Source organism: Anopheles funestus, chromosome 2RL (assembly GCF_943734845.2).
Source record: "Anopheles funestus chromosome 2RL, idAnoFuneDA-416_04, whole genome shotgun sequence".
NCBI classification, from domain to species: domain Eukaryota; kingdom Metazoa; phylum Arthropoda; class Insecta; order Diptera; family Culicidae; genus Anopheles; species Anopheles funestus.
Genome location: NC_064598.1, coordinates 74670159 through 74682811, shown reverse-complemented (window position 1 = coordinate 74682811; position 12653 = coordinate 74670159). Strand labels below are relative to the sequence as shown.

The window sequence follows — 12653 nt, the reverse complement described above, 5'->3', positions numbered from 1 at the left end:
TATTGCTTCCAGACTGTTACCGCCTGAATGTATGTGACCGTCTCGAAAGACATTTAGGTATCAAGTTTCATCTACTAACTCGAACTAAAAATTGACTGTAAAAATCTTCGCAGTTTCGAAAAATAAGAAAATAATAAAAATATCATTACGGCCAGGCCGTTCTATATGAATAGAATAATAATAATAATAATAATAATAATAATAATAATAATAATAATAATGCGCCCGGGGCGGCCCGGTGGTGCATGTGATCAACGGCGCCAGTCCACACGGCCGGACCGGGTTCAAATCCCATCCGGACCGTCCCCCCGTAGCAAGGACTGACTATCCGGCTACGTGGTAAAAATAAGTCTAGTAAGCCAGAAATGGCCGGCGTGACCTGTAAGGTCGTTAAAGCCAAGAAGAAGAATGCGCCCGGTGATGCATGTGATAAACGGCGCCGGTCCACACGGCAGGACCGGGTTCAAATCCTATCCGGACCGTTCCCCCGTAGCAAAGGACTGACTATCCGGCTACGTGATAAAAATAAGTCTAGTAAGCCAGAAATGGCCGGTGTGACCTGTAAGGTCGTTAAAGCCAAGAAGAAAGAGAGAATAATAATAATAATAATAATGATAATAATAATAATTATAATAATAATATTAATAATGTTAGTAATTGCATACTTTTAGGGATTGATTTTAGGGTATTATGATTCATAATCTATGTGGAATGAATTCAAAAAGTGTTAAAAAATACTATTATCCAGAGAACAAAAATTCGTGTGCTCTCATATGTAGCCATAAGGTATTAAAGAAATCTCAAAACAATAATCTAAAAACCTCTACCAGGTTTCCTCGCTTAAGTTTGACATCGCTGAACGTTCGCTGAAACTTAACCAGCCGAAACTGGAGGCAGGTAATTACAACCATCTCCGATGCCGATTGGATCTACTTTCGGGTTCGCTGGGCAGTGTGGTACGGTAGTAATTGAGACCGTACCGGACCACTTGACCGGGAGGAACTAGACTCAACAGCGCTCCGGCCTTCGGACACAATCCATCAGAAACAGACACGTATACGGCAAACGGCTTGGAGTCGCAACCTATTTCGCAACTACACGTTCGTGATCGATCGTTTATCGATCTTCGCGATGGGTTAACAAACACTCGCTTAGGGAGTGTTTTTTTTGTGTTTTGGATTCGCCAAGACGAGATGGTATGATGCCGCGACATTGAAAAGGTCACAGTGTTATCTTTTTAGGGGATTATTTTTTTTAAATGCTATTAAAACGGACCTATTTAACATTAAAACTTCATCAAAATGTTTTATATATACAATTGCGTATACTTTATTGTATTATCTAAAGCATCCCTAAAGTTGCACCAAAAATTTTCCTTCTGCAGTACGAAAGACGCCCTCGGAAACATGCTTCCATTATCTCAGCCAAGCCAATGTACAATGAGCACTCTCGGTTGAATCATAACCACTGGTACCCTCACCGGAGCATCCGGTTCTGGAGAATTCTTGGATGCTGCTCTTTTCTGTAGGCTCGCCCCTATTAGGGGAGGTAACCCCAAAAACTTACGCCCTGCAATGGGCTTTTGGTGGGCTCTGAGTTGATCTGAGTCGCTCTGCAGCCGCGACTGCTCTTATGCCAGGTTCGTGTGTCGCGTGTCGGTTGAATCCGCAACGGATTAGCTCTCAGCAGGCTCTGGATGCAGGCTCCAGTTCCGGTCGAGTTTAGAGAAGAGATGCAGCTTCATTGTAGTAAAAACCCACACACAGACACACACATAATCGATGGGGCCTCTCTCTTTTGCACGATGGAAGTAAAGAGCAACCAAAAATAAATAAAAGAATGGAATTTTGGGCCTTTTCAGTAATGGAAAAAAATCGAAAGAATAATATATTGAAATTGTTGGTACGGTTTCATATTAGTTTTTTGGACAAGAAGAGGTATTGCAATTGAAATATTCTTAATACAAATCTATTTTTCTAATAAAGAGTGAAAGTTGCATTACTTTTCATACCTTAATCAAAAGTAGTTGATTGAACCAGTTAAACAATTGATCTGTTAAACAGTGAAGCTTTCATAAAAAAACATAGTTATCAATTTTTTAATGAAGTAATGAAAGACCATTTTAATCATTTTCACACTCCTCAAGCACCATTATTTGTTTAAACTCTTGCACAAATTCTTCTGAAGTTAAACAACATTCAACCCTCAACGGCGGAGGGGTGGGAAACAACCCCTCCAAAAAAAAGGATCTCACCAACCTAGACCGAACCCAGACCAGCTGACAGCAAGGACCTGCTTCGGCAAGCCCACAATGAGTCACATGGTTTCTGTTTTGACAACTAATTTGTGAAGGTCACACACACAGTGATAAAGCGCGCTCCAAGAGATACGCATCCCGGTCCGGCGTGCCCATTCCGAGCACTTGGCCGGAGACATACCGTCGACAGTACGGATCTCCCCAACCATTTAGAACGGATGCTGAGCAAAAGTGTCTCATCGCCCAGAATCGAAACGGTTCTCTCTCGCTCACGCCATCTCCCAATAACGATCGCTCTTTCTATTATTTTCCCTATTTACTATTGCTTTGCAAATTTGTACAGCAGACCTTTACGGTTAATAGATTCCATCGGCTTTATGGATAAAGATGGTGGAAAGAAAGGAAAAGAAAACTGCAAACTCATACACCGATGATGACCTCCAAGATTTTGTGTACTGGCCTGGGACTTGGGTGGTGTAATCAATTCACGGCGCCGTTTAGGAAAGTTTGATGATTTTTATTGTAATTTTAAATTTATGGCACCTCATCAATTGTGCCAAAGTCAATTTCCATTCGGTGACATACATACTTGCGGTATAATAGTAGCATCACAATTTGGTTCAGATCGGTCTATTTTTTTTTTATTATTTCCATTAGGACGGCCAGGCCGTATGACTTGGACCGGCCTATTTCCTGTGCGCCTAAAATAGCGAACAGGTCAATGAGTCTCGGTGGCTGCGGTTCTTGGAAGAAGGGGTGCGATAATGTACACTGTTAGTTTAAATTATTACTGACAGAAAGTGGTCACCTTATTGGACTGAGTTAGGAGAATAAAATATTGGTACCAAAAAAAAAAAGGAAATTGATAAAAATCACATAAACTTAATTTTGCTAATGCCTGAAGTAATTGCTCTGCTGATATGGCTAGAAACTGTCAGAGGTCTATATACTTAGGTTCTTTACGTCTATGCGTTCTGAATTCTGGTTAAGTGTAATGACGTAGAATTACTGATTTACATTTTTAATTTCATAAGATGCTTACAAAAAGCATGGACAAACTGTAAAGGCTCAGTTAAGTCAAAAGCTTTTCCTTTTCAGAACTAAAACAGTTTTTCTTTTCAGTCAAGCTCAGCATGGTTAATGAATAGTTTATCCAGATTACTCAATAAAAACCCCGTTGAAGAATATCGCTTTAAACGACCTGTAGTATAATTTATGAGATTGCAAAAATTTAAAATTAAACTAGAAAATGCAAGAACTCTATGTTCTGCTACCCTTAATATGACCATGGAGCTCCATACTTCCGACTTCAATAACTACTTACTGGAATATCTGGTACACTAAATAGCTTGATGATGTCCTGTAGTACTACAGTATTAATTGTATAAGAGAACTTGATTCGCCATGTTCTTCATTTTAAGGAAAACTTAGGACAGTCTACAGCCTATAGCCAACAAGATTGATGATTACATTGTTAACAATACAAATCTCAAAACTTCTTTTGGGAGATGGAAAAGTCCCTGCTAATTAAACGAAGAATTGCTTCTCATCAATTTATTAAAAAAAAATATCGCATTGACCAGTGATAAGGGACATATTTATCAAATCAATCATCTTTATCTGGATGAGAAATTTTTCCTAGATCTTTGTTCAACTTGTGGTAAAAAAAGTAATTAAATTTGAATCATAGCTAAAAGACATTTGAATTAAATAACTCCACAAACCTTTATCCTTTTCCAAAAACAAATTGTTTGAAAACTTATGTTAAATTATGTTAAACAAAAAGAAAAACATCGAACATGACATCTTTGAACCGGATCGCAGTAAATGCCATGCGCCGCAGTTTTCCCGAGCAAACAAACAAACCACCTTTCACCGAATTGCATTCTCGATTTGACAGTTACAATACCTCCGCTCCCCACATACACACACACACACACACGCACGGGTGGGGCGGTGGAAAATTCTTCGTTAACTTTTCTTCGTCCCATAACATCGTACAGTGAGCAGCAGAAGGAATCACAGTCACTAGAAGAACGTGCTCGTGCTCGGGCAGTGTGAGTGTTGTGCTCGCGCTGGGAAAACTCATAGTTGCTTGGGAAAATTCAACTTATTTTTTTGCTTTCGCGTATGGTTCGCGGCTGGTGTGGTGCGTACCGTGATCACCGTCCAGTGAGCTCATTTTCCGGCCAGACCATCGTCACGGATCCGTCACGGTGTCGTTCGTGATGAGGTGCAGCTAGCTAGCACTATTTTTGCTTTGCCTAGTGCTTCGGTAGAGCTAGTTTGTTGGGGGGTTTTCCCTTCGTGTGTTGTGGTGGAAAGTGTTGTGGAAAACGTAGTGATAGGTGCAAAATAGCTGATCATAGGTGTTAGCACAGGCTGTGCGGAAGGCAAATTTAGTTCGCGAGGATGAGACTTCCCATCGTGGCTGGCATGCCCAGCAGGAAGTTTCTGCTCGGCAGCATCGTTTTCCTTTTATGGATAAAATTACCCAACCAACCTGTCGGCGCTTCAGCCGCTACGGAAATGTAAGTAATTGTGCTGCAGATCATACGAAACAAGTGCTACCAATCGGTTAGAACGCAAATTCAATGGAAAATTTACAATTTTTCACCCAACTTTGACAGTGAATTGCTCATCCCCCAAAGCATTGTGATTTTCCTTGTTGACAGTTCGTTTCGTGATGTGGGGTGGCTGGCTGGGATGAAAATTTCCCTCGCTGTCACAATGAAAACCGCGAAGCAGCCTGTGGATTCTCAGCTGCCTGGTGTGTCAGTGTGGTGGGGTTGAAAAAACAGGAGGGGAAGGAGCAATGAAGGGGAAACTGGCGCGACGCAAGATGCGTGAAGTTGTGGTGGAAAAACTTAACGAAAACCGACCGACGACACGGATGCTATTTTCAGCTTCACCTCTCCGCTTGTTCGTATTCGCTCTCGCTCGCTGCCAACTTCTCGCTCGTTCGCAATGCATTTCGGCAAACACGTGCTCGTGTTTGTTTTCTGTTGTATCGCGCGGCGAAAAGTGTGCTATGCGCTTTCGCGTCTCAACAGCGCGAAAGCGCGTGGGCTGTTCACTCAAGTAACCGGCAAAGGAAGGCCGCATCTTTGTTTGTCAACAGACCCTATCACCCCGTTGCCGGTTTGGATACGCTGCTCAATCGCCTCCCCTTTTTCGTGTAACACGTGCTTTCCCGGGCGTGCGCATCTTTTTTGGGGGAAATTATTATGTTTTTTTTTCAATGACAAACTGGAATAGCTGTCGATCGAATGGAGACGATTAGCATCATTATTCGCGATTGCGTTATCATTGGCGGATGAGAATAAAATTAAAGCATGTGAATACTTTTTACAATACTTTTCTTTAAGAAGACTCCTTTTATAAGTTGTTAATTAAATATGCAGTGCTTATTAAATAAAATAACAATTAATTATTTGATTTCACAATACGGCAGTTGCCGTAATACTGTAAAATAAAAAATAATTATTTGGTTTCAAATTTTTACTGCATAGAGCCACTGTGGTTCTGAAATTTTCGTTCAAGAAAAAGAATCAAAAATCATTCCCACACGTGTTTACATTCCAATGTGTACTCCAACTCCAACTTCAATGCCTTGAATTCCTACCGGCCATTATGCATCGTATGATTAGTCAACAAAGCACATACCATTCTAGTTCTTCCGACTTCTCGTTACACGTTTATCAACATCATCATTTATCATAATCGAATGCTGACCTATTAACATACGTCGCAAGACCCAACATTGTCCGTACACTGGCACTGATTACTCTTGTGCTCTTGTTCATTTCGTTTCATCTCATGGCATCTCTCGAGCAGCATGGAAAAATGGGCCGATAACTTCGGTGAAGAGCTCTGGGATCTAGCACAAAGGATGACAAAAGCGATGGAAATTACGGCGGTAAGTTGCAGGCTCTGGGCGCGGCTAACGGCAGGTTCTTTGAAGCGAACGATTTTAATTTTAGAAATACAAAGCCTACAATGCCCGAGTAGAGCACAAGGACGGTACGGCATTGATACAATCGATTGTAGAAAATGTTGGCCGCATGTTCATTCGCAAGATGGACGCCATTAAGTGCATTATCAATCTGGCCGAGGAGTTGTCCGAACAGTTCGAGTACAATGAAACGCTGGCGGACAACTTTTCCTACTATTCCAGCAAATACTCGAATGTAAGTTTTGGGAACTATTTGTAAGAGATCTCGCGAAAATGTTTTATTAAATTACCTTTCACCGATCATCATCTGCAGATTGATGGACGTCCAGAACCTGAGCTGCCGGAGACTTTACAAGAAAATGCATGGATGTATCGAAACATGTCGCTCAATCCGGACACACACTTCTTCAACATATCGGTCAACACGTCGTACAGCTCGGTCCATGTACCGCAGAACGTGTACGACCGTTACCCATGGGTATTGGAAGCGCTCCAATGGTCCGAATCGTTGGACGATGTGTTTCTGCAGAACTACAACTCCGATCCGGCACTTTCATGGCAGTACTTCGGCTCATACACAGGGATGCTGCGACACTATCCCGCGCTGGAATGGAACCGTGAGCACGTGGACACGTTCGATTGCCGCAAGCGTTCTTGGTACATCGAAACGGCAACCTGCTCGAAAGATATCGTTATTCTGCTGGATAATTCCGGTTCAATGACGGGCTACCGTAACTATATTGCACAGTTGACGGTGAAAAGCATTCTCGACACATTTTCCAACAATGATTTTATAAACATTTACAAATACTCGAACGATGTGGAACCGTTAGTACCTTGCTTTAAGGTGAGATTTGGAGATTCTTGAAAAGAGAAAGTATTTGAATTCAATTCCTTCGTTCTTCAGGACATGTTAGTACAGGCGACTCCGGAAAATATGCGTTTCTTCAACGAATACGTACGTGAGCTTCTACCGGAAGGGTATGCTAATGTAAAGAAGGCTTTCGTAGCCGCTTTTGAGCTTTTACAGAAGGCAAGTGTTTTGCAGTCTACCGATTAGAGGATGTCCTGGGTATTCTCAACAAAAACGGGAACATTTTTCTTTACAGTATCGCGAGATACGTCGGTGTAACGAATCAGTGAGTGGTTGCAATCAAGCGATCATGCTTATTACCGACGGTGTGCCCAGCAACATTACGGAGGTGTTCGAGGCGTACAATTGGTTTGAGAATGGTACGAAAATCCCGGTGCGTGTGTTCACCTATTTGCTGGGTCGCGAAGTCACCAAGGTGCGTGAAATCCAATGGATGGCTTGTCTGAATCGTGGCTACTACTCACACATTCAATCGTTGGACGAGGTGCAAGAGGAGGTACTGAAGTACGTAACCGTGATCGCAACACCGCTAGTATTGCAGGGTGTAGAACATCCGCCAACATGGACGCATGCATTCACCGACACAGCAGTAAGTGTGGAATAGAGAGTTCCGGTAAAGTGATATCTTCAAGCAAATTTATCTTCATTTTACCGACACAGGAAAACCTACTAACGGAAGCGGACGATGATGAACCACCGCGACTGATGATAGCTGTCGGAGCACCCGCATTCGATCGGAAAGCTAATCACTACAATGAAACACGAACCGCACGCCTGCTAGGGGTGGCCGGAACGGACATCCCGGTAGAGGATCTCGATGAGTTGACGCTACCCTACAAACTCGGCGTCAACGGATACTCGTTTATCGTCAGCAACAACGGTTATGTGCTGATGCATCCGGATCTAAGGCCCGTTTCAAATGGGCGCTTGAAAGAGAACTACAACAGTATCGATCTGACGGAAATTGAACAGATCTACGATGAGAACATTACGCGTCAGGTAGAGGACATGACCGGACGTGAGATGAGTCCATTCATATTGGAATTGCGTCAGCATCTCGTAGATTCGCAGTTCGGTAACATGACGAAGTTACCGGTACGGTTTCACTATGATAAGATGCGACGAGTGTCGCTCGAGTATCAGGATTACTACTTTGCACCGCTGGAGAACACCCCATTCTCACTCGGACTGGTACTGCCGAACGACTACGGCAGCACCTGGATCAAGGTGGGTGACGAGATCAAGCGCAACCAGCACATGGGATTGAACATCTCCGATTTCTTCATGGGTGACAACTGGAAGGTACACCCGGACTGGTAAGTAAAGTAATGATTTTACCAAAGCAGAAGAACAAGAGAAAATTCCTTTTTGTTTCGTGCAGGGTTTACTGCAAGTACCACTACCTGGAAGGACATGAATTTAAAACGCCCGAGGATGAGCTACGCCATTTCCTGAACCGATTGTACGAATCTACGTGGAAGTGGTCGCAACAGTACGAACCCGAAGGTCCTGAAGAGAAGGGCTCCGATGGACGTACGTAATTTCCTGTTGCAGAATTCGGTTTTCGGTTGCGAATAATTTTCTCTTACCTTCCCCAAACAGCGAACTGTGGCCGTAAAACATTAGACGACGATGCGTATTACTGCAACAAGGAGCTGGTACAGCTGCTGATCTTCGATGCGAAGGTCACAAACAACAGCTACCGTAACTGGGAGTTTGAGAGTGAAAACGAACGAAAGATCATCGAGATGTATAACGCGACGTTACGGTTTGTGGCGACGATGAGTGGACTTACCCGGTGGCAGTTCATTTTCGGCGAGGTAGAAGTCGACACGGATAGTGAGTTTGGTGACTATCACAAGAAAGCGATCGACGAAACGTGGTACCGTAGTGCGATCTTGCAGCACAAGATCGATCCGAAAAGTTTCGTGTACTCGGTACCGCACGAATCTGACCCACCGGAAGATGGTGAGCTGAAGGTGACGGCAACGATGGCAATCTTCCCACGGGATGGTGGCCTGGAAGCGCCTGGCTGCGTGACTGGATTTCAATTTACACACTCACTGATGTACGATCGATTTATGGAGATCACTTCTAAAAAGACGGTGTGTACGGAAATCGGAAATCGATACCGATTATTGAATTTGATTCTGATATCTTTAAACGATTGTCTTCCCGTCTTTCCAGTGCGATGATTGTATAGAGACGTGTGCATCGGAATCTCGAGACTGCTACGTGATCGACCACAACGGTTACGTGGTATTGTCGGAAACGTCCAACCATACTGGCCGATTCTTTGGTGAAATTGAAGGTGCTATCATGCAGTCGATGGTCGACAAGGAAATCTTTACCATGATCACCGTGTTCGATCTTCAGGGTTTGTGCGAATACGAGCGTGTAGTAGAAAATGACGCCATAGCGTTAATGCATGTGAGTAAATTAGTTTCGTAATAACTTTGTCCCTTCACTAAAAAGTATTACATATCTACTTTTCGTAGCCCATGCGAGTCCTGATGCTTGGCCTAAAGTGGTTTATTGCGGAAGTTGCAATTATGTTATCCCGGTTCGACTTTTGGGTACATGGTATTCCCAGTCCCGACTACTTTGGACGTACGTGTTGTGCGGATGAGAACCTCTTCAGTGGATGATGGAATAATTAAATGGAATCTGTTCCCTTTTTCAGACGAGTACGATGATTATGATGATACGCGCCCATCCAAACCGAAAAAGATACACGTCGATGAGGAGGAGGAATACTTTAACCGACCGAAAGAAATTAAGAAGGAGATCGTATACGAACCGTGTGATAAGAAATCAAACCTGTACGTGATGCAGCAGGATAAGTTTATCAAGGGAGAAGGATTTTTCTATGAACCACCACCACCACCAATGGAGGAGTGAGCAGCAAATATTTTTAAAACGATTCTACATTTCGACTACTAACGTACTATTTCCTCTATATTGCTTATATAGGCTTCTCTTTCAACCTTACTTTGCGAAACGTATTCCCCGATCGAATTTGTTGATGATCATCGTGGAGAACGAATACAAAGTAGATAGAGTGGTGCTGTCCGCCCAGCCCGAGGTGATCTCCCATAACGAATCGGAAGCGTTACCTTGCGTAAAAACCAAACTAAACTTCCTTCCCCGCCGACGTTTAGAGGAATGTTATACCGAGCATCCGGATGTAAGTACAAAACGTGTGCCCTCTTTCTCTTCCTACCTGTTGGCTCACTCTGGTCTGTTTGTTTCACAGGAAGAACTTGTTGCCCAGTGTGGCAGTGGATCCCGCCTAACAATTCAACTGACTGTAGTGATATCGACTATTGTGTCACTGTTGTTATATCGATGTGCCCAAAACGCTAATCCAATTTTAATGTAGATTCGATTAGAAATACTAGTATCGGTTTTGTATCGAACAGTGCGTATGCCATACGTGGACAGGGTAGCCCATCCCACTTGATCTAGAGTCTAGAGTCTAGATTACCCTTTCCTTGGTAACAACACAAAACAAGACTTTGATTACGAGTGTGTGCACCTCGCGTGATGTTTGTGATTATTTTTAAGCTGTTCAAAAATACGCAACACGATTGTAACACATAATTATAAATATTTAAACAAAAAAAAAAATCACACACACACAAACATGGAGGAAGACAGGAAAAAATGGTTCTTATTCACATGCACATGATAACGCACACTCTAGTGAAGGAAGCTAATTGAAGACACATTTTTTGTAAGAAAATGAACAAGCATGGAAAAGGGTAAGGCGAACAGCACGTGTTAACCTGTGAGACTTACAACGTAATCTTGGCACTGGACGTATATGGACCACAAACACACACACACACACATACCTTCCAAAGACTTTGTGCGTGCACTATACCCGGGTATCGGCATACTACCGCGCATGGGGCCTCTTGCCTCGGTACACTTTCTTATTGTACAACCGTTTTTACTGTACACACACGTAACGCCATCCACCTTTTGTCCATCCATCCAGCGATAGTATATGGGAGTGATTTATATGCAAACAAACAAACCAGGGACAGTTATTAGACGTTTGAATGCTCTTAACTATGGGTGGTAGGTGCCTATAACTTTGTTTAAATCACTTTAGGAATCTTTGAGGGATTATGATAAGATGGCTAACAGTTCTTGTAGGCCATATCGGTCAAAAGATCTTTGATGCGAAGGCTTTATAATCGTTTTTTGTTTAGTTTTAACTTACTGTGGACGTCTCACAATCACCCAAAAACCTCTAGTCAATCAACCGTGTACAATCTGTAAGAGAGCAAACCAATTCCCGATACAATCTTTATAAAACACACTCTGTGTTCTCTCCCTACCAAATGCCAAAGTACGGTGTAAGTTTACGTTGGTATTTAAAAAAAAAGACATGCATTCAACCCAGACAGGATATGAACAATCGGTATTGATAATAAAATCAAACTCAATATACAAATTAGCGTCAGTACTCGGTACAGAATCGCCCCAAACCAACCTCTCTTAATATTGAATTAAGCAATAGATAAAAACATCAAGAGCAAAAAACATAATGTCCCACAAACGGTAATCTTCAACAAGAGTTAGTGTAGCGTTCAGATTAAATCATTGCAGTGTGAGAATTTGATTTGCACTATGGCACAATCAGTTGGAAAGTAATTTTGAATTAGTTGAATGAGCTTAAGTGACACGTGTTCGGCGAGTGTTGCAATGAATTCTAATTTTCCTTTCCTTACTTCACAGGAAAAAGGAAACAAGACATACCTTGTAGATAGTGGAAAAACAAAAGAAACTAGTAAATGAAACAATAATACTCTAACATACACAATGGAGTATCGATTGGACACATTGGCAAGTTGGTATGTTTGTGTAATAGAACTATTTAGTCCAATGTTTGTACCGGAAAGGGGTACAATAAACGTACTAAAAATGCCTAACCAATGTGGGGGAGGGGTGGGAGAGTGAGGAGTTTTTAGTGATAATTAAACTAATGGATGGCTTTATTTATGCTCTCCGTGTGGTACACGAGTGGTGATGTTGTTCCATCGTAGCGTTTGTTAGTTTTCTGTTTTGTGTCGGCAAACTGTGAGAATAAATTCTTTGTTAAGTTTCCTGTAAAGTGTCGCTATTGTTCATTATAAAGCATATATCACATACGCGTTTAATTTGTTTTCTTTCCCTCTGTTAGAAATTTCCCACATCTTAATAAAAATTTGAAAAAAAACGAGAGTTGTAGAAGAGTGTCTAAGGGAATTTCTTATCTGCATATCTTTTAGGATCGACTTGTCTTAAAAGAGTGCTTTAGATATCTTGGAGAAGACTGGCAAAAGGCAATCTTTTTGGAGAATGGATTTAGGATATATTGTAGAAGGAACAGCAACTTGGCAGAGCTCTACAGTTAGTGCTATACATCGATTGTTGTACAGTACACTCTTTCAGAATCTCATAAATGTTTCAAATAATGGTCCACACTAAGTAGAAGCTACTAATTCTACTTCTTTCGTCGTATTGATAATCCAAGTCTTGGTACATGCTGATGATGGTAAACGATGTCTTGTTGG

General features: G+C 42.1%; 1 protein-coding gene across 1 annotated transcript; it reads left to right on the top strand.

The window, feature by feature from the left end:
* The first annotated feature begins 3942 nt into the window (after positions 1–3942).
* Positions 3943–12211, top strand: LOC125766581 (voltage-dependent calcium channel subunit alpha-2/delta-3). Its single transcript, XM_049432678.1, has 14 exons — positions 3943–4788; positions 6095–6176; positions 6241–6447; positions 6526–7059; positions 7120–7245; positions 7322–7675; positions 7747–8402; positions 8468–8619; positions 8689–9191; positions 9274–9516; positions 9585–9696; positions 9770–9983; positions 10060–10273; positions 10343–12211. The coding sequence occupies exons 1-14, from the start codon at positions 4670–4672 to the stop codon at positions 10466–10468; spliced, it is 3642 nt and encodes a 1213-aa protein (XP_049288635.1). The 5' UTR covers positions 3943–4669; the 3' UTR covers positions 10469–12211.
* The last annotated feature ends 442 nt before the right edge of the window (positions 12212–12653 follow it).